At 38.9% G+C, this 27,984-nt stretch overlaps 1 protein-coding gene and 1 pseudogene across 6 annotated transcripts in view; one reads left to right on the top strand and one right to left on the bottom strand.

Moving 5' to 3' along the window:
* Positions 1–27,984, top strand: part of Hmgb1-ps18 (high-mobility group box 1, pseudogene 18) — a 600,236-nt pseudogene that overhangs the window by 436,629 nt on the left and 135,623 nt on the right.
* Positions 1–27,984, bottom strand: part of Trim24 (tripartite motif-containing 24) — a 124,775-nt gene that overhangs the window by 36,567 nt on the left and 60,224 nt on the right. For all 6 annotated transcript variants that reach the window (XR_010065691.1, XM_063286502.1, NM_001395753.1 and 3 more), the window contains 4 exons: positions 25,003–25,135; positions 20,820–20,936; positions 12,487–12,601; positions 9,308–9,454 (listed from right to left, as the gene is read on the bottom strand). Coding sequence is in view for 5 of the 6 variants with exons in the window: in XM_063286502.1 (XP_063142572.1) it covers positions 9,308–9,454; positions 12,487–12,601; positions 20,820–20,936; positions 25,003–25,135 (512 nt within the window). In the remaining variant the exon portion in view is untranslated. The remainder of the gene's footprint in view (positions 1–9,307; positions 9,455–12,486; positions 12,602–20,819; positions 20,937–25,002; positions 25,136–27,984) is intronic.

Below are 27,984 nucleotides of genomic sequence, written 5' to 3'. Positions count from 1 at the left end.
GTACAAATTCTAATATCAAATAAAATCAACTTTTAACCAAAAGTTATCAAAAAAGATAAGGAAGGACACTTCATACTCAAAGGAAAAATCTACCAAGATGAATTCTCAAATATGAGTATATAAGCTCTGAATGCAAGGGCACCCACATTCATAAAAGAAACTTTACTTAAGCTTAAAGCATACATTGCACTACACACAGTAATAGTGGGAGGCTTTAACACATGGCTCTCATCAAGGGACAGATCATGGAAACAGAAACTAAACAGAGACACAGTGAAACTAACAGAAGTCAAGAACCAAATGGATTTAACAGATATCTATAGAACATTTCATCCTAAAAGAAAAGAATATACCTTCTTAGCACCTCATGATATCTTCTCAAAAACTGATCATATAATTGGACATAAAACAGGCCTCAATAGATACAAGAAGATTGAAATAATCCCATGCATTCTATAAGATCACCATGGACTAAAGCTGGTCTTCAATTACAACAAAAACAACAGAAAGCCCACATACACATGGAAACTGAACAACACTCTACTCAACGATAAATAAAAGAAATAAAGAGTTGGGGATTTGGCTCAGTGGTAGAGTGCTTGCCTAGCAAGCGCAAGGCCCTGGGTTCGTTCCCCAGCTCCGAGGGGGAAAAAAAAAAAAAAAAAAGAAAAGAAATAAAGAAAGAAATCAAAGACTTTTTAGAATTTAATGAAAAATGAAGGCACAACATTATGGGATTATCCCAACTTATGGGATACAGTGAAAGCAGTGCTGAGAAGGAAAACTTAGCTCGGAGTGCCCCCAAAAAGAAATTTGAGAGGGCATACATTATCAGCATGATAGCACACATGAAAGCCCTAGAACAAAAAGAAGCAAATTCACACAAGAGGAGTAGAAGGCAGGAAATAAACTCAGAGCTGAAATCAACCAAGTATTTAAAAAAAGAACTATATAAAGAATCAACAAAACTAGGAGCTGGTTCTTTGAGAAAAGTTAGATAAACCCTTAGCCAGCCTAACAAGAGGGCAGAGAGACAGTATCCAAATGAACAAAGTCAGAAATGAAAAGGGAGACAAGAGAAACTGAGAAAAAACAAACAAACAAACAAAAAAAAAAACATCAGACCCTACTACAAAAGCCTATATTCAACAAAACTGGAGAATGAAATGGGCAATTTTCTAGACCAGGTACTAAAGTTAAATCAGGATCAGATAAACCATGTAAACAGTCCCATAACATCTAAAGAAATAGAAGCAGTCATTTAGGTTTCCCAACCAAAAAAAGCCCAGGACTTTAGTCAGGCTTTAGTGCAGACTTCTATCAGACATTCAAAGAAGATGTAATACCAATATTCTTCAAACTATTACACAAAATAGAAACAGAAGGAACACTACCCAATTCCTTCTATGAAGCCACAATTACACTTATACCTAAACCACACAAAGACTCTGCAAAGAAAGAGAATGTCAGACCAATTTCCCTCATGAATATTGATGCAAAAATACTCAATACAGTTCTCGAAAGCTGAATCCAAGAGCACATCAAAACGATCATCTGTCATGATTAAGCAGGCTTCATCCCAGGGTTCAATATAGAGAAATCCACCAATGTAATCCACTATATAAACAAACTTAAGGGAAAAAAACCACATGATCATTTCATTAGATGCTGAGAAAGCATTTGACAAAATTCAACACCCCTTCATGATAAAAGTCTTGGAAAGAACAGGAATTTAAGACCCATACCTAAATATAGTAAAAGCAATATACAGCAAACCAGTAGCCAACATTAAACTAAATGGAGAAACTTGAAACAATCCCACTAAAATCAGTCACTAGACAAGGTTGCCCACTCCCTTGCTACCTATTCAATACAGTACTTCAAGTCCTAGCCAGAGCAATCAGACAACAAAAGGAGGTGAAGGGGATACAAATTGGAAAGGAAGCAGTAAAATATTATTTGTAGTGATATGATAGTATACTTAAGTGACCCCAAAAATTCCACCACGGAATACTAAGTCTGATAATCAACTTCAGCAAAGTGGCTGGATATAAAATCAATTCAAATAAATCAGTAGCCTTCTTCTACTCTGAAGATAAACAGGCTTGAGAAAGTAATTAGGGAAATGAAACCTTTCACAATAGCCACAAATAATATAAAAAACCTAGGAGTGAATCTAACCAAGTAAGTGAAAGATTTGTATGACAAGAACTTCAAGCCTCTGACAAAAGAAACTGAAGAAGATCTCAGAAGATGGAAAGATCTCCCATGCTCATGGATTGGCAGGATTAATACAGTACAAATGGCCATCTTGCCAAAAGTAATCTACAGATTTAATGCAATCCCCATCAAAATTCTAACTCAATTCTTCATAGAAAGAGCAATTTGCAAATTCATTTGGAATAACAAAAAAGTCAGGATAGTGAAAACTATCCTCAACAATAAAAGAACTTCTAGGGGAATCACCATCCCTGACCTTAAGTTGTATTACAGAGCAATAGTGATAAAAAAACAAACCTGTATGGTATTAGCACAGAGACAGGCAGGTAGATCAATGGAAGAGAATTGAAGACCCAGAAATGAACTCACACACCTATGGTCACTTAATCTTTGATAAAGGAACTAAAACTATCCAATGGGAAAAAAAGACAGCATTTTCAACAAATGAATGGTGCTGGTTCAACTGGAGGTCAGCATGTAGAAGAATGCAAATTGACCTATTCTCTCCTTGTACAAAGCTCAAGTTCAAGTGCATCCAATACATCCACATAAAACCAGATACACTCAAACTAATAGAAGAGAAAGTGGGGAACACATGGGCACAGGGGAAATTTTCCTGCACAGAACACCAGTGGCTTGTGCTCGAAGATCAAGAATCAACAAACAGGACCTCATAAAATTGCAAAGCTTCTGTAAGGCATAGGATAGTGTCAATAGGACAAAACAGCCACCAACAGATTGAGAAAAGATCTTTAAGAATCCTACAACTGATAGAAGGCTAATATCCAATATATATAAAGAACTCAAGAAGTTAAGACTCTAGAGAATCAAATAATTCTATTAAAAAATGGGAATGCTTCACTCCTTCTTTAAAAGGGGAACAAGAATACCCTTGGCAGGGAATAGGGAGGCAAAGTGTAGAACAGAGGCAGAAGGAACACCCATTCAGAGCCTGCCCCACATGTGGCCCATACATATACAGCCACCAAACTAGGTAAGGTGGATGAAGCAAAGAAGTGCAGGCCGACAGCAGCCGGATGTAGATCTCTCCTGAGAGACACAGCCAGAATACAGCAAATACAGAGGCGAATGCCAGCAGCAAACCACTGAACTGAGAACGGGACCCCTGTTGAAGGAATCAGAGAAAGAACTGGAAGAGCTTGAAGGGGCTCGAGACCCCATATGTACAACAATGTCAAGCAACCAGAGCTTCCAGGGACTAAGCCACTACCTAAAGACTATACATGGACTGACCCTGGGCTCCAACCTCATAGGAAGCAATGAATAGCCTAGTAAGAGCACCAGTGGAAGGGGAAGCCCTTGGCCCTGCCAAGACTGAACCCCCAGTGAACGTTATTGCTGGGGGGAGGGTAGTAATGGGGGGAGGATGGGGAGGGGAAGCCCATATAGAAGGGTAGGGGGAAGGGTCAGGGGATGTTGGCCCGGAAACTGGGAAGGGGAATAACAATCGAAATGTAAATAAGAAATACTCAAGTAAAATAAAGATTTAAAAAAAAAAAAAAGGGATACAGAGCTAAACAAAGAATTCTTAACTGAGGAATATTGAATACCTAAAGAAATGTTCAACGTCCTTACTCATCAGGGAAATGCAAATGAAAACAACCCTGAGATTCCACCTCACACCAGTCAGAATGGCGAAGATCAAAAACTCAGGTGACAGCAGATGCTGGCAAGGATGTGGAGAAAGAGGAACATTCCTTCATTGTTGGTGGGATTGCAAGCTGGCACAACCACTCTGGAAATCCGTCTGGCAATTCTTCAGAAAATTGGACATTGTACTACCTCTGAGAAACCAGCTATAACACTCCTGGGCATATACCCAAAAAGATGCTCCAACATACAACAATGGCACATGCTCTACTATGTTCATATCAGTCTTATTTGTAATAGCCAGAAGCTAGAGAGAACACAGATGTCCTTCAACAGAGGAATGGCTGTAGAAAACATGGCACATTTACACAATGGATTATTACTCAGCTATTAGAAACTACATGAAATTCCAAGCAAATGGATTGAACTAGAAAATATCATCCTGAGTAAAGTAACCCAGTCACAAGAAAACACACATGGTATGCACTCACTGAGAAGTGGAAATTAGTCGAAAAGCTTGAAATATCTAAGAAAAAATTCACAGGTCCTATGAAGCTCAAGAAGATGGGAAGACCAAAGTGTGGATGCTTCATTCCTTCTTAGAAGGGAGAACAAAATACTCACAGGAGAAAATACAGGGACAAAGAGGAGAGAACAAGAACTGAATAAAAAGTCATCCAGAGACTGCCCCACATGGGGATCCATCACATATGCAGCCACCAGACCAGTCACTTGCTGATGCCAAGAAGTGCTTGCTGACAGGAGCCAGATATGGATGTCTCTTGAGAGACTCTGCCAGAGCCCTCCTGATACAGATGAGGATGGTTGCAGCTAACCATTGGACTGAACAAGGGGACCCCAGTGGAGGAGTTAGAGAAAAGACTGAAGAGCTAAAGAGGTGTGCAACACCATAGGAAGAACAACAATATCATCCAACCAGAGCTCCCAGGGACTAAACCACCAACCAATGAGTACACATGGAGGGACCCATGACTCCAGTCACATATGTAGCAGAGGATGACACTGTCCAGCACCAATATGGGGGAAAGCCCTTGGTCCTGTAAAGGCTCATTTCCCCAATGTAGGGTAATGTCAGGGCGTTGAGTTTGGAGTGGGTGCGTGGGACTCGGAGCATCCTCATAGAAGCAGGGGGAGGGGAAAGAGGGGGCAAAGGGGATAACACTTGAAATGTAAATACAGAAAATATCCAAGAAAAATAACTTTTTTTTTTTTAAAGAAAAGGAAATAGATCTGGATCTGGAACTAAATTAGAACAGTGTTACAGATAAAATAAAAGATTTATAATAGCACAAAAAAAAAGAATATGAATACTGGAGCTGGACAAATAGCTCTATGGGTTAAGAGTGATTGCTGCTCTTCCTGAGGACCCGGGTATCCTTCCCAATAAAGGTTCATGTTGGACTACTCAGTCATTTTTTTGTAAATCCAACTCCAGCAGTTGGTGCTCTGTTCTGACCTCTGCGGGCACTCAAAAAACATACACATAAGGGTAAACAACTATAATTACAAGGAACTGTAAGGCATATTCCTTGGCTGTAATTACTTCTAAGCTAAGATGTAAATCCTTTCCATTTAATATTAAGGTTTTATTTATACCACAGGTATACTTAAAGGTACTATTACATAGATACTATTTACATATACTTATATAGTACTTATAGGTACAGGTACTATTTACATATTTGCAGAACACATAATAGAAAGGTCTAAAGGTAATATCAGATATGGCCAAACTTGGCTCCTTGTCATACATGCTTAGGATTTTTTCTGCTTTATTTATTATCTATCTAAATAAAAGTGTAAGTCATTAGACTTGACAGAATTCCTGATATCCTTTAGATAAACCTAAAAGCTCTAAGTCCTCTTGCAGCTAGTACAAGAGATTAAATGAAGGTTCACTAAGTCTTTCTGTTCATCTCTTCAGATCTACAAAAACTTAAAATGAACTCAAGCTGTATTTATAATGAAGAAAATCTAGCTACTATTCAACAAAACAAGGAACAAAAAGATTTCTAATAGAAAAAGTAACATAATGTTTGAGGTGTTTTGGGGGGGGAATAGGGAGGAGAGGTGCTGGGGAATAAATCCAAGGCCTTAATATATTACACGTACTTAGTAGTTGTGCCAGTGAGCCCTGGCTCTACAACTAGCTCCTTTTAACAATTATTATGTTTGTGTATTTAGCATACATACATGCTCACATATGAGCATCCCAGCATATGTAGGGAGGCTAAGAACAATTTGTGTTGTGATGGTTCTCTCCTTTTCTGTGGATTCTGGGAACTGAACTCAGGACATCAGTCTTGACAGCCAGCACCTCACCTGCTAAGCCATCTTTTTATCCAAAGTAGTTTTTGACAAGAAATTCAATATGCTATTACCTTTCTATTGAGGTTTAAATAGGCTTTAAACTTAATTTCTGTACTTTCAAGTTTTCACTCTTACAAAGAGCATGGACTTTTGTCATCTATGCCTTCTGACAGATATTCATCAATCACGCAGCTCCTAAAATATCAAGCACTGAGCAACATCAAGTTCTGCTCTTAACATCTGAGTCTTTGAGTGCCGCTTTCATACAGAACGAGTGGTTTCCCTCTTTCATCATATTGGTTCATTAAAAATGTAAGAACACGCTTTTTCAAAAAGTCTAAGCCAGAAGTGGTGAAATGAGCCTATGGTGGTAGCAGGGGTGGTGGTGGTGGAAAGAAAGAACAACAAATGTAAATCGGGGAGAGCATCAGAAAGCCATGTTCTGAGTACTGAGGGTTAGGGACAGGGAGCTGGCGGTAGAGCCAGAAGCAGATTTCTACAGAACAATAAAGATGCACTGCCTTGTAGGGGTGCTATATGCACAAATAAACAATTTCTTAATTATTAATGATGATCCTAAAATTATATTAGTAATTATTAAGCTCTTTATAATAGAACTGCTATTAAATTCTCTCTGAAAATCAACACTGCAATGAGAACTCTTGTCAGTTTTCAAGCTGAGATAGCAAGCAGGTGTCTACTACAACTTAGAGCACATTCTGAGAGGTTATAAAACCATTAACCAAAGGTCATAAGAAGGGAACTAACAATTTATTATAGGTGAAAGAAAATAACATATTGATTGGGTTTATCTATATGAAATTTCGTTTTTAACTCTCTATGATCCTGTAGAGCTAGTGAGAAATGATGGATGTTTAGCAGATAGCTACTCTTAATGAATATACATGTAAATATTCTCTGTTGTAAACAATTTATGATTTGAATTTATGTGTAAATTTGTGGTGAACTTTTTACCATGTGAGCATGTGTTCTGAAAGACATGTAAGTGTTGAGGACAAAGAGAACTTTTAAAGCAGAACTCAAGAAGACCATTTTAGAAGAACTTTTTTGAAAACAACTTTCTTAGAAAACTTTTAGAGAGAACTCAGAAGTAAAGCATTGAGGGCAAGGGCATCACTGTGACATCAGAGCAGGAGGAAAGAGCAAGATTAGAAGAGAGCAGAGGGAACTTTGTAGAGAGAACCTCCTGGAGAAACTTTCTGGAGAACTGAAGAACTTAGAAATAAAGGCTAAAATCACTTTTCAAAGTGTTTCTTTTTCTTCCTTGGACTTCAACTGGCAGGCAAGCAGTTAGAGCTGTGCAGTTCCTGGAGAGAGAGAGTGAAAGCTACTTTAACCTTGCTGTTTTACTATGCGGGGCTGAGCACCAGAGACTGGTTTTCTGGCCTCAAAGGAACGCAGGCAGGCCAGCTACAGTAACAGAGTAATTTAGACCTAAGACAGGTAAACGTTTTACCATTAAACAGCAACCTTAAATATCTTGCCCTGCCACTGCTCTGCCCCGGGTTGCCTTCAAGGGAGAGCCACTAAAGAGAGTAGTGCCGGGTGTACAATCTCATATAGAATGGAATGTTTGGTATTTAGCAATAAAACAAACAAACGCCTTGACATTTGTGACAAGAATAAAACTCTAGGCTATGCTATGCCTAGTGACATCACTGTAACTGAAAACAGCAGGAAACATTAACTGTTTTATTATCTCATGCCACGTTTCAAGACAACAAAAGTCAAATGTGTAGAAAGAGCACCAGGTCTCAGAAAGCGGCAGATAATGTTGAAACTAGTCAAGGACTGATTTCAGAAAGATTACTAACAAACGAGCCTACACTATAAACACTATTTTTGTTTAAAGAATCAGTAAAAACAACTAAATCACTTTTAATCATAAATACAATAAAACAACTCATAATCAGGAATAATTTTAAAAATGCTTATAAGTCAGCATTCAGCCACTTTGAGACTTGCCTTAAAATTATATTTTTAAAATTTAAAGCAATATTATTAATTTAAATAAGTAAAACTTATATAAGAGATGAGTACTATTTCTGCCACTTGACTGCACAGAGTAAAGGACAAAAGATGTGGGGGCCTTAATAGTTCACAACAGATTATCTGTTGACCTTCTAAGGCACACTCTTGGAATCAAACCATAGTTGAGGCCAACAAGCAGCCCTGGAAGCTCAATGGAAAGAGCCTGGCTCCTGCCACACTCACCAGACAGAGGTCCTACAAGCTCCACGTGTTGTGGCAATACTTTCAGTAAGTGCACAAAATCCCAAACCACCCTTGAGAGATGCTGCTGCTCAGTCTCCAGCAGTATGTCCTTCAGTATGAAGCTGACAGATGGCCACAGATTCAAAGGCGAGGCGTGGTTATAGCTCTCTAAAGGACAGTGTTAGCCATGCTATTTATCAGTGTCTCATCATTTGTCCAATGAAATGGCTAGCTAGGTACACCTAACAATGAGGTAAATACTCCACATGAAAAATGCTTAGAATTAGATGAGGTAGGATGTAGGTGAAAGTAATGTTTACTATCGATATTTATTATAATACTAGGTTCATTTGCCAGAGTGGGAAAAAAAAGATAAATGAGTGACAAAAGATTAAAACTGAAGTTAAATCAAAATCATTTCAGGTAAAAATATTTGGCAGGGAGATCTCTGCAAGTTTGAGGTCAGCCTGATCTACAAAGCAGGTCCCAGGATAGTCAGGATGATTACACAGAGCACCCTCGGGGGTCGGGGTGGGGGTGGGGATAGGCGTGGCGGAGCCAAAACAAAACAGAAACAGCAATTAAGGATGGATAGGTAGTCTGTCTCTCTTATTTGCTGGTTTTCTGGGGGGGTGGGGTGGGGTGGTGGTGTCTTTTTGTCTGTTGTCCTTGTAGGTCTGCAACTAACTATGTAGACCAGGGTAGCCTGCCTCAACCTCCCCAGTGCTGGGATTAAGACAGGCACCACCACTCCTAGAGTTTTTTCTTTTTCATGGTGTCTTGTTATGTTTGTCAGTCTGACCCTGAACCAGGAAAAGTGCTGCTCTGAGAAGCAGGAATTCCAGGTGTGCAGGCTTATTTCCTCAACTCTTGCATGCCGCAGACTAGGAAACCCTGGATTGCGTCTTACCAGCCGCTTGCTGTACAGCAAGGCTGTGCTGCTGCCACTGGAAACAGCCCATTTAGAAAAATGCATGACATGCTCTAACTGCTTAGAAAGCCCAGCCACTTCCTGCTGCTGTTGCATAAGTTTCATTCGATGGTCTTTTGCAAGACTCTGAAAAAGAAAATAATTTCAGAATTAGTCTCTCTGTACTTCGTATTCGTTTCCATGATTATTTTCAGATAATCAACTCACAATAAAAACCGCAATGTATTCAAGTGACAGTAATCAAAAATGATTGTAAGCAGTTTCCTTCATAATACAAAGGCTCCCTCTGAATGTAATGAGCGCACAGCCTTGGTGTTTTTTTCGCCACCCTTTGCCTGTAAGTCTGGTTTATATAGGTCTGTGTATGACTCTTGCCAAGTTAAACGAAAACAGACACAGATTAGCTATAATAGTGCAGGTGCTAAATTCAAAACACTCTGGTAAAACAGATGTATCATCCAGTCATCCAATACATAGTTCCACATCTTATCGAGATTGCAACTCCAATTGTCTGTACTTAGAGTACTAGCTCCAGTGGCTGGTACCCAGAATCATGCCAAGTGGTAGTTGAAACTTACCTTGTATTTGGTATTAAAAAGAAAATTAAGTTATTTGTCTTGAGAGTTACTAGAGAAGGCACTGGGTAGTTTCAATGCCAATGTGCCCCAATGGGTCAGAATATAGACTTTCTCCACAGAAAATATATACTTAGGATCAGACAGCAAAATGGAAGGCACCTTATTGAGGTATTTAAAGGTCTTTATTAAACAAACAGATACACAAAACTCACCCATAAAGCAGGTGAGAAGGATAGAAATAATAGGGCTTTCTACTAGTTTGGAGGAGTTAGAAAAATGGAACTGAACTCTCCCTGTGGGTCCTGGTCAGTTGTTTGGACAATGCAGAGTCAATGGCTTTGACAGATGTACTTAAGTGTGACTCAGAAGATAATTTATTTAACAGCTCCTGGCCTCTGCAAAACTACAGAGTGTCTTTGGAGTGGAAAGAACTTTTTCAAAACTTATGACAGGATTGGAAACAGAGAATAAGAAGTTCCGGAGTCTTGGTTTTCCAAGGTAGCAAGCAAAACTGGCTCCATTTATCTGCCTCCACGGTGACTAGTGAACCACAAGAATGGGCACCATGACTTAAGGTATATCCAACAAGTACTATGACATTTTCAAGTTGAGGTTGGTCAAAACTAATTCTGATGGCCAAGTACATGGTCATAAGATTCTGGAGTCTCATGTGCATTTTTCAACTCCTCACGCGAATGAAGCCAAAGCAGTAAACTATGTATGTAGAAAACTATAATCATCAGATTGTTTAAATGTGCCCAGGTTAAAACAACTACTGTAAAACCTTGAGAATACAGATACCAAAACTGAGCACGGATTCCTTCCATCCAAAGCACTTCCTCAACTAAGTATCTTCGTAGTAGCACAATTATAAGCGGTCATGTTTTCCTAGCTGGGTTAGGATTTCTGATGGAGATCTTATCAATTGGTCAATTATGAGTTAAAGATGAACTAATTTTTTTTCCTAGTTGTTTTGTCCACTTCAAGTTTTCCCATACTAGCACGTTCTTTCTGCTCTTGTTCTCAACAGCTTCTTGGCTATGAATTCTTTTTCACCAACACACTGAAGGAATAACTAAATAGTATACAGTAAGTTCACATATCCTGTATACTGTAACCTCACAGTATTGCTGGTCAAACATGGTCTTTGCTGCTGCCTTTTATGAATTTAAGAAAGACAAGCAGGCTGGAACATGGTGGCTCATGCCTTTAACCCCAACACTTAGGAAGGAGAAGCAGGTATGAGATAGCGGTCTACAATGTGAAACACTTGAAAGAAAACAAGAAAAAGAAAAGGAAAAAAAAAAAACAGTAGAAAAGAAAGATGATCAAGATAGTACATCTTTTATTTATTTTTTTTTTACCTATGATTATAACAATTATTCTGTCTAGAGCATATACTCTGTAAGTGCTGCTGTCAAAACTAAGACCACATATAAAATATAGCTGGGTATGGTGGCCTGGGCCTGGAACCCAGCATTCAGGAGACTATGGCAGGAGGATTTTGAGGGATAGGTCAGCCTTGGCTAAATAGGGAAAAATGTTAGCAAAACAACACAAAGAGCTTATAATATTGAGAGTAAGAGATACGTTATAGGTATCTATTTTATTGTTGTTGCTGACCTCAGAAGAGGTCTCAGTTTGGAGCCTTGGTTAGCCTTGGAACCCATTATGAACACCAGGGCAGTCTTAAACTCACAGAAATTCTACCTGCCCCTGCCTCCCTGAGGCTGGGATTACAGGCATAAGCCCCTACGCCTATCTTACCTAATTTCTCAGAATGTTGATTGAATGCCATGCATTACTAACAATGGCACAATGTTTGTATAATGTTTGGTAATTCTATCATTGTACAAGCATCAAAGAGTGTACATCTATCAACAAAGACAGATGGCCATGAGAGGACATAATATATAATCCTAAAAGATCACTATTACAGTTTGCTACTGACAGAAACATCGCTGTATGTTGCAAGAATCTATTTGAAAACTATATATTGAAAACAGTGGTTGTTTCAATAGAAATGGCCCCACGGACTCATGCGTAGAATGGTTGGCACAAAGTGAGTGGCACTATTAGGAGGTGAGGTATGGCTTTGGTGGAGGAAGTGTATCACTGGGGGCATGCTTTGAGGTCTTGAAAGCTCACGTCTCACCAGTGTGGCACACATGCTGCCTGTGGATCAAGGTGTAGAACTCTCAGCTCCTTCTCCAGCACCATGTCTACTGGCATGCTGACTGCCATGCTTCCTGCCATGATGACAATGGACTAAACCTCTGAAACTGTATGCCAGCCCCAATTAAATGTTCTCCTTCATAAGAGTATCTCTTTACAGCAATAAAACCCCTAACTAAGACAGTGCATATATGTTGATAGAAAATTCTGCATCCCCTTGATGCTACAATAGCTATTACTTCAGTGAACATCTAAGATGACTGATCAAAATTCACAGAGCTCCCCAGTAAGGCAATGTTGCAGAGTAAATGTGAGGACTAGACATCCTCAGAGTCTGACAGGGCTATAGGCAGGTGGCAGAGGAAAGCATGCTGAGTTCCAGACCCTCACCACTGCCTGACTTACCTCAAGCTGGTGCAGCAGGGCTTTCCCTTTCTTGTTTATCTCCACCATCAATGTGAAGATGGCAACTTTAATATCCTGTTCCACCTGCTTTTGGTTTTGATTTACTTCAATTATCCTGAAAATGAAATGAAAGGGGAGATATCTAAAATTAATGGCAGATTTTTCAAGTATTTAAATTGGATATGTTAATCACTAAATTAGACCAAAATGTTTAGTCTTCATAAGTTCTATCTCCAAAGTTCTATTGACTTGGAGACATTGGAAGACATTAGAAACAATAATTCAGTTAAACAAAACATGGACAGTGAGTGTATTTTAAATATACATGAGTATATTTTAAAGAAATATGTCACACAGCAAAAATGCAATAGGCTGACCTAAAAGAATAGGACCTGGGAGTAGGCTACAACTAGAATTTACAGTCAAGACAAAACAATTATGATTGGGAACAAGTTTGGCTATATAATTGTGATAGTCTGATCTCAGGTATCCAAATTGGCAATTTTCACCATACTGGAATACAGAAGCAAAAGACAACAATAATAGTTTACTTTTCTAAATGGTTCAGAGGTTAAAGTACTTTTTATACTAGCATGAGAAGAGTTCAGATCCTCAGAACCCACATAAATGCAGGGTAGCTGTGGAAAAAGAGCCTGTAATTCCAGCCTGAGAAAGTGAAAACAGGATCCTCAGAGTGAACTGATTAGCAACACTAGACATATCAGCCAGCTCTAGTTTTTTAACTGAGAGAACCTGCCTCAATGAGTAACGTCTAAGAACGACAATGATGACCCCTGATATTAACCTCAGGCCTCCACACATGTGTACACATGCACATGTATACCAGCATACACACACACACACACACACACACACACACACACACACACACACACACACATACACACACACACACCCCACACCCAAAAAAAAGGGGGGGGGGGCTGTATACCATGACTATTTTGGAATTCTGGTTTTCTTTTAAAACACAGAAATATTATAAGAATTTGTTTTTGGGGGTTGGGGATTTAGCTCAGTGGTAGAGCGCTTGCCTAGGAAGCGCAAGGCCCTGGGTTCGGTCCCCAGCTCCGAAAAAAAAAAAAAAACCAAGAATTTGTTTTTGTTTTAACCCCAGGTGTGGGGATATGGGGCTGCTTCAGCCTACAGCAGCTATGACTTGTCTCATGTTCTAGCAGAAAGAAGTGTGTTTTGCCAGCTGTACATGTCTGTGATTGTGTGACATTTGGAATTCTGGGAACTCTTCAGAGGGTGTATAAATGCCATAGCCCCAATAAAGTGTGGGTGGTTGTTGGTTGTTTAAGGAGTTGGATGCATTTAGTAGTTTTGTTCAAAGAAGAAACAAAAGGAAATATGAGCCAAGTAGCTGAAAAGGAAAAAAAATTTTAACTTTAACATTAATTAAAATATGACTAGAACAGATTTCCTAATAAGCGTACTCAGAAAATGTTGGGGCACAAAGGTCTTAGTGCCCACATATCACTAGGGAAACCAGAAATGAATCATGCATGGGGTATCGCCTTAAGGAAGGAAATATCTGTTTCCTACCCAGAAGACTGGAAGTGGATACTGTCAATGCCTTTTTGCTCTCTGTAAAGGCAGACTTCGCCTAAATGCCCCAGAATGTTACCCCAGATTCTTCCCCACTAGACCTTTTATTTTTAGCTCCCAGAAGCCATCAAGGAGAAGCTAAGAACTAACAGGTGATCTTCCTGAGATGCTTTCACCATGGACTATTGAAGTTAATGGCAGACTTGCTTCATTAGGCAAGGCATTACATTTGTGGAAAGATTCCTGCTATTAATATGCTTTTCCTGTTATTATATATAAAACAATCACTAGGTATTAGTCCATCCTTTGAGCAGATTTCTGCAGAATTACAAAGATAGACTGTTTTGAAGTGATGTTGCATAGACAAACAGAATTTCTTAATTCTTGATGATCCTGTAACAACTCCTAACATATTTTTAGAATTATTAAGATATTTTATAGTAGGACTGCTATTAAGTCCTTTCTGATGTTAAAACTTCACTGAAAACTCTACCAATCTTCAAGTGTTAGGAGTTAATTGCTTCTGAGATAGCAAGCAGGCATGTACAACTTAGAGCACATTCCAAGAGGTTGTAAAACCATTAACCAAAGCTCATAAAAAGGGAACTGAGGATTTACTAGGATAGGTGCAAGGACAGAAGATAAAATATTGACTGGGTTTATCCACATTAAACTTCACTAATACCGTAGTCACAAAAATTATGAATTTTAACTCTCAATGAACCTGTTGAGCTAGTGACAGATGATGAATGTTTAGCCAGATAATTATTCCTAATGAATATACATGTAAACATTCTGTGCTGTGAACTTCTTACTCAATTTATAATTTGAATTTATGTGTAAACCTTTTAGAAAGAAGAACTTTTTAGAAAAGAACTTTCTTAGAAAACCTTTAGAGAGATCTTAGAAGTAAAGGCTAAAATCACTTTTCAGAGTGTCCCTTTTTCTTCCAGTTTCAACTAGCAGGCTGGGAGTTAGAGTAGTGCAGTTCCTGGGGACAGAGAACTAAAGGTTACTTAATCCCCAACCCTTAGGCTACAGGTGTTAGCTGTCTAAGTCAGAGCCTTTAAACCTCACAATGGGCAAGGAAGTTTTTAGGACTTTTTACAAGATATCAACAAGTAAGTATTCAGGATAATTAGAGACCTAGAACATCCCAAGACTATCAGTCTTCAAAGATACACCTGAGTCTGACTCTGTGTTTCCCTTCAACTCACGCCAGCCTGGGAGGTCCCTGGCAGAGGTCATCCTTAGAAGAGAAGTTACATGTATTTTATGGCCTGCTGATCTCTATGCTCTAATGTGGTAGGAAACCACACCAGATTCTAGGCCTTTTAGCTATAGAACCCTTCTTTTCAAGGTCACATGTACTTTGCAAAGCAGTTGCTATATTGTCATACCTTAAGCTTCACTGTGCATCTAGAATTGGAATTATGGTTGCCTGGAAACTTTTCTCCAAATTCAATTGTGTTTAAATATGCTTGCAACAATCTGCCTAGCATCAGACTCTTTAGAAGTTTGATCCAGTTTGATTAAGTCAAACTGAAATGAATTTTCATTCTGACCTGTTTATAGCTGTTTTCCCTGCCTGCTGTGACACTTGCTGGGACTGCCTCAAGGAAATATTAAATTACATAGAAATAAATTAAGCTGAGAGGCTGTGCCTCAGTGTTATTCAATGACTTTAAGACAGGCACCTTACTAACTGGATTCTCCTAGACAATACAGGAAAGTAAAGAAAATAGAATTGTGCTCCTGACTTAATTAGAATTTAAGTTTGCTGAAGTTGTGCTTTTATAAAGTCACTCATCAGGGAAGTCCCACCCTCCTCTTAGGAGTGGCACTTGTCAAACTGCCTTGAAGACACAACCTTGGGGACAGATACTCTTTTAAGAAACTGCGGCTATGCTTCTCTGTCTCTGAACTCACACAACTGCACATGAGATTACAAAGTTTCTAGTTAGCCCTAGACCCTCTCTTAAGCTCTACCTTGGGTGCTAATAATAGTTTCTCATTCTGCTGAGTGCCTAGTTGAATCCTTTATTGGCTTGAACTACTTTAATGTTTTAGAAACAAGTATTTTTTAAGAGAAAAATGGAGATGAAATGGATAGAAAGAAAAAGGAGCATCCTGTCCACCACATTCAGCAGCTGACAGGAGATATCTGGTATCTACGTAACTAAGTAAACCTTTATTTTTCTCACCTGTTCCGCCCACAGCCACTCTAAATTTAAGAACATAGTTGAAAAGATTGTATTCTGTCATAACTTCAAGATAATTGTTTGAAATCAACATTGTTTCAGAATTAAGGAAATCAGGTATTGGATGACACATCTGCTCATCTTCAGTGGTACAACAGGATGGGTAAGGGAAACACTGACATATTTTAAAACAAAGTAATATCAAAATTTGTAGCATAATTTTCATCCTTTGGCAAAGAAACAGTGGTTGCAGATATATTTCAGGGATAATGCCTCATATGCAAGAGGGTTTCTTAGAAAGGAGAAGGGATGAGAAAAGGAAAAGAAAGGACAATTAGCATCAACTTGAAGATTCTTTAAAACCACAATTCAAAAGTCAAAGTCACCTACACAGCAAGGCCATTTTGTTTAAGGAAGAAAGAAGCCTGTATCTATTTTATTATTTTTTATTGGATATTTTTTATTTACATTTTAACCACCCACCCCTAAGGCCCAAATTTATAATCCCAGTGCTTGTGAAGAGGAGGAGGAAGAGGAGGAGGAGGAGGAGGAGGAGGAGGAAGAAGAAGAAGTAGAGGAGGAAGAGAAGAAAGAAGATAGAAGAAAGAAGAAGGAGGCAGAAGAAACAAAAGGAAGAAGGAAAAAGAGGAAGGGAAGGAGCAGCAGCAGCAACTCAAGTCAGCACTGGCTACATAGCAAGTTTAAGACCAGCCTAAGCTACATGTGACACTGACGCAAAAAGCACAATACAACACACACGACTATCAAAAAGGTAAAAACCCAGGCCAGAGGCCCAGTCTGCTGCCTCTATGATGAACAAGTATGTGGTAGAGATGGGAGAGAAATAGAGGCAGAGTGGTTGGTTGCACCATGGAGAGCGGGGGAACTGGAGATGCAAGGTGTTGAGTCTGATGCTGCTAACTGAGGTCATGGTGATGTCTGGGCCTACTTTGGCATTATAGGCTATGTCTGGGTCTGTGTTGCTGTCTGTAGCTGTGTTACCACCATAGACCATTGAGATGGCTGTTAGTGGTCTGTGAGGCCATCCATATTGATGTCCTAGGGCCAGGGTGAACTAGCCCCACCTCTCACCTGGCACAGGAGAGAGAACTAGTTCAGGGTGAGTAGGCATGGGAGAGCTGGCCCATCCTAACATCTATCCCACCTGTGAACCGCCGGGGGAGTCCTGGTGAGGATCCAGTATTGATGGCATAGCAAAAGACAGAGGCCTCAAATCAATGACTCACTCTAATGAATATTTTCAAGTAAAGTTGTTTGGACAGAAGGGCATACTGTATGACACACTACGGCACACTGAAACTTAAATGGTGAGAATTTTTTAGATTTAATTTTAATGTTTCATTTTCTTTTGTGGAGGAGACTGAACACAGAAGGACAGAAAATAAGGGGATTGGAGTGCACGCTGTGAGAAGAATCAAAAAATTATGAAAAAAGGAAAAATAAAAACAAATTTAGAGAACTCACAGTATGATTTTAAGACTTCTTATAATCAGACTATAACCCTGAGAGTGGAAAATGTCAAATGAAATAGAACAAAGCAATCCCACTCCCCCAAATAAACCACACTGGAACGCAATCCAGAACCTAGAATCATTCTATACGTCCACCGTCAACTGAAGTTCTATAGGTAAGAACTAAGGGTAGTGCTTTGAACAAACTGTATCAGAAGAAATGGACATCTGTATGTTAAAAAGGAAAGCACACCTTGACACACCATACACATAGTAGAGAAATCCACAACTGCCTCCTTTAATCATCACAGTCATTCAACTTTTTAACTACGCACAATCAAAATTTGAAGCTAATTATTCTACTTAGCAAAAATACTATACTCTGATTAGAATATGGTGAAGGAAAGTGTACTTTGCTAATTTGAATTTTTATACAAGTGAGACAGGTTAAGGCAGCAAGAGGCTGTAGCAGCTGCTGCTCCTGTGGGCCCTGGGTCATTTCCTGGTACCGCATCAGACACCTTTTGTGATGTATCCCAGGGATCCAAACCTCTCTCTGGCCTCTGAGAGCAATGCACGCATGCATACGCACACAAAACACACAAATAAAAATAAACAGCACGATCTGGTGATGACAAAGATGAAAAGATATATAAATACAATGTAACAGAATAAATGCATGATAATGACTTACATAATCCATAATAATTATACTAATACTGGAATATTGGAAAATGGCTAGACTACGTCTAAGAATTTCTTTTAGGTTAAGAATTTCTTCTCAGGGGCTGGGGATTTAGCTCAGTGGTAGAGCTCTTGCCTAGCAAGCGCAAGGCCCTGGGTTCAGTCCCCAGCTCCGAAAAAAAGAAAAAAGAAAAAAAAAAAGAATTTCTTCTCAGCTAACAGAATTATACCTATAACAACAACAATAACAACAATAACAACAACAACAACAACAACCACAAAAAACAAAAGAACAAAAACGCCACCAGGTATGGTGATATATATCCCTTAAATGCAGTACTGGGGAGGCAGAAGCAAGTGGATCTCGGTGAATTCAAGGCTAACTTGGTCTACACAGTGGATTTCAAAACAGCCAGGACTCTACAGAGAGACCCTATCTTAAAATTTAAAAATCCCACAAAACTTTGTTTCAAAGCAAAACAAAATAAAACAAAATCCCAAGTCCCCTAGCTGTTTCAAGAAAGAGTAATAGATTATGATAATCAGCTATGCCACAAAAGCGGACACAATTTTCCCAATGAACAATATTGAGATACACAGAGCAATCTCTCTTACTCGAGTCTTTCTACTTAGCACTTCTTCACTTGTAAATAGTAGCAGTTATTTTTGTGTAAAAAAACACAAGAAAGAGAACACGGTATTGTTTGGTGTGCTAAGGTGGTATGTGAAAGTTAGCAAGTGCCCCACATGGGATTTGCATTTGGGGGACAACTGATTTCCTTCATAGAGCACAAGTCCTAACAAGTAGTATCTAGAAACAGGCAAGGAATAAACTACTGTGTAATAATTTTCTTGAGATTGAAATATTCCATCCTACAAGAAAGTTTCTTGAGCAGAAAGGTCAACAACTCAAAATAGTTTCAGAAGTCCCTGAAATGGACTAGGTTCACTAGGTCCCTTCCCAACAGAGTAAGCATTAAAAGCTCAGATCAAGGGGAGCTGAGCTAAGCTGCAAACACAACTCTCAGCGGATGAGGTGCAAAGAAGACTTACTTTGAGACCAGACAGCTTATTAGAAGAAGCAAAATCAGGCCTACCTTCTTGGCTTGTAAGGTTTAGCCTAACTCAGGAACCTGGAAAGGACACTCTCCAACATGCTGAGTGGCCTGCAGGCTGTGCAGTGTGCTCCAGCTTCCCAGCTTTGTGAGCTGTCACCTGTGCTAAGGTGGGCTTTGGTGATGCAGCTGTATTTGAGTCATTTCTGCTCCTGTAATTTCTCACCCATATTCCTGTAGGTAACCCCAATAAAACTCAATGGTTCACCAAATTGGATTTTTGTGGTTCTTCTCCCTCTATCTCCTGCCCACCTCCAAATTTATAATCTTTTCTTTTTTTTGGTTCTTTTTTTTTTTTTTTTTTTTTTTTTTCGGAGCTGGGGACCGAACCCAGGGCCTTGCACTTCCTAGGTAAGCGCTCTACCACTGAGCTAAATCCCCAGCCCCTTAAAAGTTCTTTTCTTTCTTTTTTTTTTTTTTTTTTTTCCGGAGCTGGGGACCGAACCCAGGGCCTTGCGCTTCCTAGGTAAGCGCTCTACCACTGAGCTAAATCCCCAGCCCCTTATAATCTTTTCTTACTGCTACATATGCATATACATATATACTGTGTTACTCTGTGTGTGTGTGTGTGTGTGTGTGTGTGTGTGTGTGTGTGTGTGTGTGTGTGTGTTTTGGGTCCCCTATCTGGATGTGTATATTGTGTCTTCTCCTCAGGAAATGGTACATCCAAGTTTAGTAATGCCCACTCTGTTTTCCAAAAGTTCTAACCTATGTGACTAAAGGATCAGGGCCCCAGGAGGCACCTCAAATACAACAATCTTAACAAAAGCAATTAAGTATATAATTCAGTGTTAAAAGAGTTACATCACTGGCAAAGCTGTCTTTTTCACAATCTTGAAAAAAATTAAATTAGAAAACACCATTGGATTATAAATACATACCAGATGAATGAGCTATTATTGTTACACATTTCCATTTTACTCTAAAGAAAGTGCTTTCCAGCCCAGAGTTTCTGAAATAGCCTTACCAATCATGAGTATAATCCAAAAGCTTACCAGATACTTCACAGTAAGTTAAGAAAAGGAAATCTAGGGGCTGGAGTGATGGCTCAGTGGTTAAGAGCACCGACTGCTCTTCCAGAGGTCCTGAGTTCAAATCCCAGCAACCACATGGTGGCTCACAACCATCTGTAATGGGAACCGATGCCATCTTCTGATTTGTCTGAAGACAGCTATAGAACTCATATAAAATAAATAAATAAATAAATCTTTAAAAAAAAGAAAAGGAAATCTAGAAGTGTATATATATATTCACTATACATGAATGATTTATTGTGTCATAAACGTACTTACCTATTTTGGATCTGATTTCCTGTGTACTTTATATATTTTGTTTTTTCCATCAGTTTGGTGATTAGAGTATCTATGATTACTTTTTGATTCTGAAAAGCTTCTTCTATAAATTGATATCTGAAGAAAAAATAAGCAAATAACTTCATACACATATCTTTACAAATAAAGTTCAAACGTTAAAAAAAAAACAATATAAGTGAGAGACTTTGGTGGCTAGAGATGTTCCTAGTTACGAGAGCTTTCAGAGGCTGCTCTTAACGACCTGTAACTCCAATTCTAGGGGATCTGATGTTCTCGCCTGGTCTCTAGAGGTACTTGAATCCATACGCACACACATACACACAACACACACACACACACATACACACACACACACACACACACACACACACACACACACACAGGTGATTCTAAAGAAATAGAAATAATATAAAAGGTATAAAATGACCTTGGAAAATACAAAATACGGGCTAGAAAGATGGCCCCAATGAGTAAAGATGCTTATTGTCAAGTCTAATTCTGATTCCTGGGACCCTTATGGCAGGAAAGAGTTCTCCACAGATGTCCTCTGACCTCCACACATAATGAGGTATGCAAGTATGTGCATACATGGACACTTAGAAAGTCTTAAAAAGCCATGTATTCCCATCTGCTCAAATTTGTTGTGGTGTCAAAACCCCAGGGTAAATACTAAAATGTTACAAAGTAAAGGTGTATTTTATAAGTGGGTCAGACTGTACTCTCCTAGGAAGTGCAAGAGAGAAGTGGCTCTGACCAGAAGCAGGGAGCCTTTAACTTCACTTCTTAATCTAAGTTCAGAGCCCAACTATAAAAATGAAGTTGTTGTAATTAATAACTTAGTTAGCTACATTTATGATCATGGGAAAAGTATTTGTTGTTTTTTTTGTTCTCCAAACATACCATGAAACAATGGAAACAATTTGCAGTGTGTAAATGACAAGAATATAGAGGAAAAACAAGTTAAAAAAAAAAAACACCAAGTTGACCTTTAGCTTGGTATATGATTAGAGAAAACATCACAGGGAATAATATAGAATAAATCAAATTGTAACATTTTTAACTAGAAAAAGGAAGAAAAACGGAGTCAGCTAGCCTCTAAATTATTCAACAAAGATGTCTTTAGATACTTTTTTATTTCAAGAGTATAGTACTTGAATAATAATAAAACTCGACACTCAGTTTTAGAGGTGTGCACACCTCATCAGACAGTGTCACAAAGGTCAAAGATTTGTAAGTGCATTTGTTAAGTATGCTAACTTCAGAACCATGGAAGTTTGCTGAGGATAAACACTTTTTTTTTCTTTTTTTCACACAGAGAGGTTTATTGGGATGGCGAAAACAAGGGCGGGGAGGGGGGCAAGAGAGGGAGAAGAGAAAGAAAAAAGGGGAGAGAAAGAGAAGAGAATAAACATTTTCAAGATCATCATATCTAGACAGTAAGGAACTTTGCTGTACAACAAGCCACGAAATTATTCTTTTGGATAAATGGGGGAAGGCATTTGATATTGTACCTTTTGATTAAAGCCTTGAGTGACCTAAAGAAAGACACAGCATTTAGCCGTTGTTATTTGCCAGTAAGTCAAGATGGTCAACTCTAGTAAACTATAGAAAAAAATCATGTGAGGAGACACTCATGGTATACATCACAGAAAGACCTTTAGGCTGGTGAGAGAGCAAAGTAGGAAGAAGCCCTATTATCCTCAAGCTAGAAAACCCAAGTTCTGTCCTGAGCCTTACATGGTGGAGGGAAACCAGACTTAGTCCTGCAAGCTGACCTCTAACCTCCACATGTGTGCCATGGATACCAGCTTCCCCTCCTCCACTTCTAAACACAAAAAATAAAATAGGTAAAGTACTAGCCACTTGGCAGGCTATAAAGCAGGGGTTCTCTGTAAGTCTGAGTTTATCCTGATCTATAGGCACTGCTACAGAGTGAGACCATTTTAGAAAGAATAACTGCAAACCTAGAACTCTGCACTCAAGGAACATATATTCTTAATGCTAAATGGAGCTGAAAACCTTGATGTGGTAGTATATTCCTTTAAATTCAGCACTAGGGAGGATGGCAGGTAGATCCCTATGTGTTCAAAGTCAGCCTGGTCTATACTGTGAGTTCCAGGATAGCCAAAACTATATAGTAAAGACCCTATCTCAAAAAAAAAAAAAAAAATCCAAAACAATAAAGGCTAAAAATATTTCAACTTGGGGAGCTCCTCCGCTGATACAGCCTCATTAAGAATAATTAACATCACTGGGAGAAGCAAAGTTAAAAGAGTCTCGGTGTGTAGTGTATGCATATATATCACTTACAAGACAGCCTAGGACTTATCAGAAGACAAAGGTTGTTCTAATAAGGTTCATGCCTGATGCAGAAGAACAAAGTACAGTATAAGGTTAGGTTGTGACATCTAGCAGGGTCAGGGCCAGTGAGATGGTCCAGCAGATAAGAGCACTTACTATGAAAGCCTCACAACCCAGGTTTGATCCATGGAACCCAGGCGAAAGGAGAGCACTGACTCCCAAACACACACACACACACACACACACACACACACACACACACACACACACACACACACAGGCGGACATATATGGGACACACTAACAATAAACTTAAGTTTTAAAAAGCCAGCCACAAATGGTGGCACACAACTAAGATGGACCTCTGAGTTTGAGACCATCTTGGTTTACATAGTTCCAGAACAGACAAGACTATGTAATGAGACTATACATAAACAACAACAACAAAACCAAACTAACAAACCCAAACCAAAACCACACCAAAACAAGGTCTCCTCTGTTGACGCCTGGGTAACTGCTGTTGCCTGTCTAGCTAGCCATTTTATGCTGTTACTAATGTTACAAGGAAACTTTCTCATGCCCAAATTGATTGCATTTTTTGTTGTGTTCTGTTTTATGGTGTTCTTGGAAACAAATCACAGTAAGTCAGTTAGAAGTGCTTTGTATAGTTAGCCACAATAAACTTGACCCAAACCAACCACTCAGCAGCACTTCCTGGACCTGTATATGAGCTTTTATGGTTTCTTGCCTTTATAACCTGTGCCTGGGACAGACCCCAACATAAGAGAGACACCTGCACCAATATAAGAAGTCATTTGGAATAAGACTTCCATTTTGAGTTAGGGTTAAATAAAGTTTAAGTTTTCAAAACCTCCCTGGGAGTTGACGTCCTACTTGGCAAGAAGACACATGTACATGGGTAACTGACATCCTGCTTGGCAAGTTAAGACATAAGTATAAGGCAAGGCAAGTCCCACCACAGTTGAATACCACACTGATAATGGGAGTGGGATAAGTGTACAACAAAGACATGTTCCTAAGGAAGTCCCCATCCCTAAATCCTGTGGAATAACTCAGCACAGATATTTATGGATTTCAGGCTTAAAGCTCTGTAGGAGCCTGACTTGGGGTTGAAATCAGCTCCTAACTCTGGTTTGCAGCACTGATCAATCAGTCCTAGGGCAAATTCTATATAAACTACATCTCTGTCTCACTGAGATTGGTGTTCATGTGGTTTGTGGAGTGACTCCTGGACCACAACATCCTCATTTTTTGACACCAGCAACTAATATCTTGTTATTTTTTTTTTTTAAGCATTGTTAAGAAATCAACTCTCGGGCTGGAGAGATGGCTCAGTGGTTAAGAGCTCCCCACTGCTCTTCCAGAGGTCCTGAGTTCAATTCCCAGCAACCACATGGTGGCTCACAACCATCTATAATCAGGTCTGGTGCCCTCTTCTGGTGTATCTGAAGACAGCTACAGTGTACTTATATATAATAAATGAATAAATAAATCTTTAAAAAAAAAAAAAAAGAAAGAAATCAACTCTCAACGTGGACTGATTTTGGCCTATAGGACGTTTGGACAATATTTTAAAATTGTTTTTAGCTGTCATTTATAACGGCAGAGGAGTATTCAACTAGGATGCTGCTAAACACCATGCAATGCACAGCACTTCTTCAATGTATGTCCAGACCAAAATAGAAAAAACAAAACATACCTGAAATTAAGAAACCCCTGTGTAAGCCAGGATTCCTCTGGCCAAACAAAACGCATACAAATTGCCATTTAGCTGAAGCAGTAGCAGTCTGTAAGTCACAGAAAAGGTATGCTGCAGATCTGAAGATAACAATGCTAATACCTGTGCTCTTTGTGTTCTAGCAGCTGGCAGTCTCGACATGTCAGCTTATCACACGTTTCACAGTAGAGTTTCAGCTGCTCCTTTTTATGGAACGGACAAAACACTGGTCGCTGACTGGTCACACCAACTGCCTCTGCAAAAACAACAGAAAGCAGAAAGATAATTACCAAAATTGAATAATAAATCATTAGTAGTCCATTCCTACTTAATTCCACTAATATGAAAGGGCTACTTTTCTTTCATCCATACACTTACTTACTACTGCATTACAGATTTTGAAATATTAAATATTTTCAAGGCTGGTAGCTAAAGCATCTGTCTCCAAGCCTGATGAACTAAGTTCAACGCCCAGGACCCACATGGTAGAAGGATGACTAACAAGATGTCTCCTGTGGGGTCCCAGGGTGGCAGAGGAAGGGATGGTGTGAAATGGCTACAGCCCCAGGAGAAGAGCCAGCAGGACTTGGGTCTCTTTAAGTGCTGATGGTGGCTGAGCCATAAGGCTTATTTGCATAATAATGTATGTATTTTACTTCATGTTCCTCCTTTGAGGAATGTTCTCTCTGCCAAGGTTAACAGATAATATGATAATAAGAAACAGCATGATTCTGGGAGGTGAGAATGTGTCTGGTAATCCCTGGCAAAATGATGACACTATGACCTTCAGGGCAGCCCTTAAGGCTGTTGGAAAGAATTCTGAAAATACGAGTTCAAGAATACATAAATCAGTGTAAGAGCTGTTCTTTACAGGATTTCTCAACAATTCAAACTATAAGGATGCCATATGAATTGTATGAGGGGCGTCACAGACATGAAAGAACAGAGGGAGCTATACTAATGAGTTAGCACAGTCAGAAAAATATTAAAAGAGACATGATTTCATCTATAGAGGAAAAAACTTGAATCACAAAAGAGAAAGGAATTGGTTGTAAAACAAGGCTCAGATAGATGGTTATATAATATTAGTGGTAAAATGGTGTTCTCCTCCACAAAAGCCATCAAAAACTAAATTTGATCCAGACATTTTACTCCCTAAAATGTGCAATCCAAATAGAGGTTGGAGACAGATAAAAAGTCTAGTATCGTAATAAAAAAATAAAAAATAAAGTCTAATTCCTATTTTCACGGATCAGTTAATACTTTCCAATAATAAGCAATGGAGTTAAGACGAAAAAGAAAAACAATCCAAAGATTAAAAGAATACATTGAGTCAGCTAAGAATTATAAAAATGAGCTACAATACTGCTTGTATCGGCGCAAAGAGCTCACTAAATTGAAAAAAAAATTATAAAAAAATACTATGCTTGAAGCTAATTTCCTCACATAAAAATACTCTATTACTAGACTTGGCAACCATAGGTGCTGTGCTCAGTGAACTGCATAGGACTTGTGATGTTAAAAAACGTACTTGCTGTCTGATTCATTTACTTTGAATGTGCTCTGTATTTCAGTTTCTAAGAGTCAAGGGGCCAAGGTCATAAAATGCTGACTTGTGGAATGATCAAAAGGGAACCTGGGGTAAATGATTAAACTGATACGCAATTTCTAAGGAAGTAGCTTTATAAAAGACTGGGCTGTGTTCTACAAGAGAGAGCTATCTAGAGCAGATCAGAGAGTTGTCAGCTTGCATCCACTGCTGATTCTGAGTCACTTTTCTGCTGCTCCCATTCACCCCTTCCTCAGGTCCCTTTCTCAAGCTGAGGTTGGAACTTGGCAGTCTCCCACAAGATGCCCACACATATATACACACATAGAATAAATAAAATTATAAAAAAGAAAATACCTCAGAAAACACTTCAAGGATTTCTTAAGGAAAATGGATAAGATTTTATAACTTTAATTAAGGATGTAATGTAAAAATGTAATGGTAAAAAAGAGATTTATATAATTAAAAAGTCTTAAGATAGTCCCTAGGAGTATAAAGTAACTGAATGTTTTCTATCCCAAATATGAGACAGGAGGATCAAAATATGTGGACTAGGGCTGGAAAGGTGGCTCAGCAATGGGGAAGAACTTGCTGGTCTTCCTGAGTACCTCAGTGCCATCCGAGTGCCCATGTGCAAATACACGAGCCTCTCTACCTCCAGTTCCATGGGTTATCTATGTCCTCTTAATGTCTCATGTGCCTGGCTCTAATGTGGCAGCACACAGACATACATCAGGCTTACCTCTACATACATAATAAAGTAATTTTCTTAAAAAGTTGTGGACTGGCCTGGGCTGGTCCAATACATTGGTTCTCATGAATAGGGCCACAGTTGATATGCATGTCTATTATATACTGACATACTCCTTATGAGATAGCTGTATTTTTCACTGGTGAATCCCCTCCCCTCAGTTCTAGGAATTAAACCTAGAGCTTTATCTAAGCTAAGCAAATATTTTAACACTGAGTACAGCCCCACCTATACTTAGTTTTGTGATGAGACTGAACAAATTTATACTCCCATCAATACTATAAGTGTTCTTTTCTCTCTCTGTCCTTGTCAGATCTTTTCTTTAATTATAGCCATTCTGACTGCAGTGAGTTAAAATATAAATGTGATTTCATCTACATTTCCTGATGACTTAGGATGCTGAAATTTTTCTTATATATTTTCTGTTTACATGTACTTCTTTGACTAGATTATATGGAGAGTACTTTGATGTCTAATGTTTTTTAGTTCATATGTTCTAAACTATGTGTGCTCATGTGTTTAGGTACACATATGTGCAGTGTATGCATACACATGTGAGTATGGGTGTGAAGCCACCCAACTGTTTTTGAGATGGAGTATCTCACAGTTAGAACTGTCTAACAAGTGAGGCTGCCTGGCCAATAAGCCTCAGGAATTGGCAAAAGTCTATATCCCCATTCCCTGATGCTCCATCGCTCGCCCAGACTGCAAGCAAGAGGCAAGAGTCAAGAATCATCAGAGCAAGCATTTTAGTTTACATCCCATGTGTGAATATTTTGGTTTTTTTTTTGTTTGTTTGTTTTTG

The sequence above is a fragment of the Rattus norvegicus genome, chromosome 4 (assembly GCF_036323735.1).
Source record: "Rattus norvegicus strain BN/NHsdMcwi chromosome 4, GRCr8, whole genome shotgun sequence".
Lineage (NCBI taxonomy): Eukaryota > Metazoa > Chordata > Mammalia > Rodentia > Muridae > Rattus > Rattus norvegicus.
The sequence above is the reverse complement of the archived record's forward strand: the minus strand, read 5'-3'. Positions and strand labels throughout refer to the sequence as shown.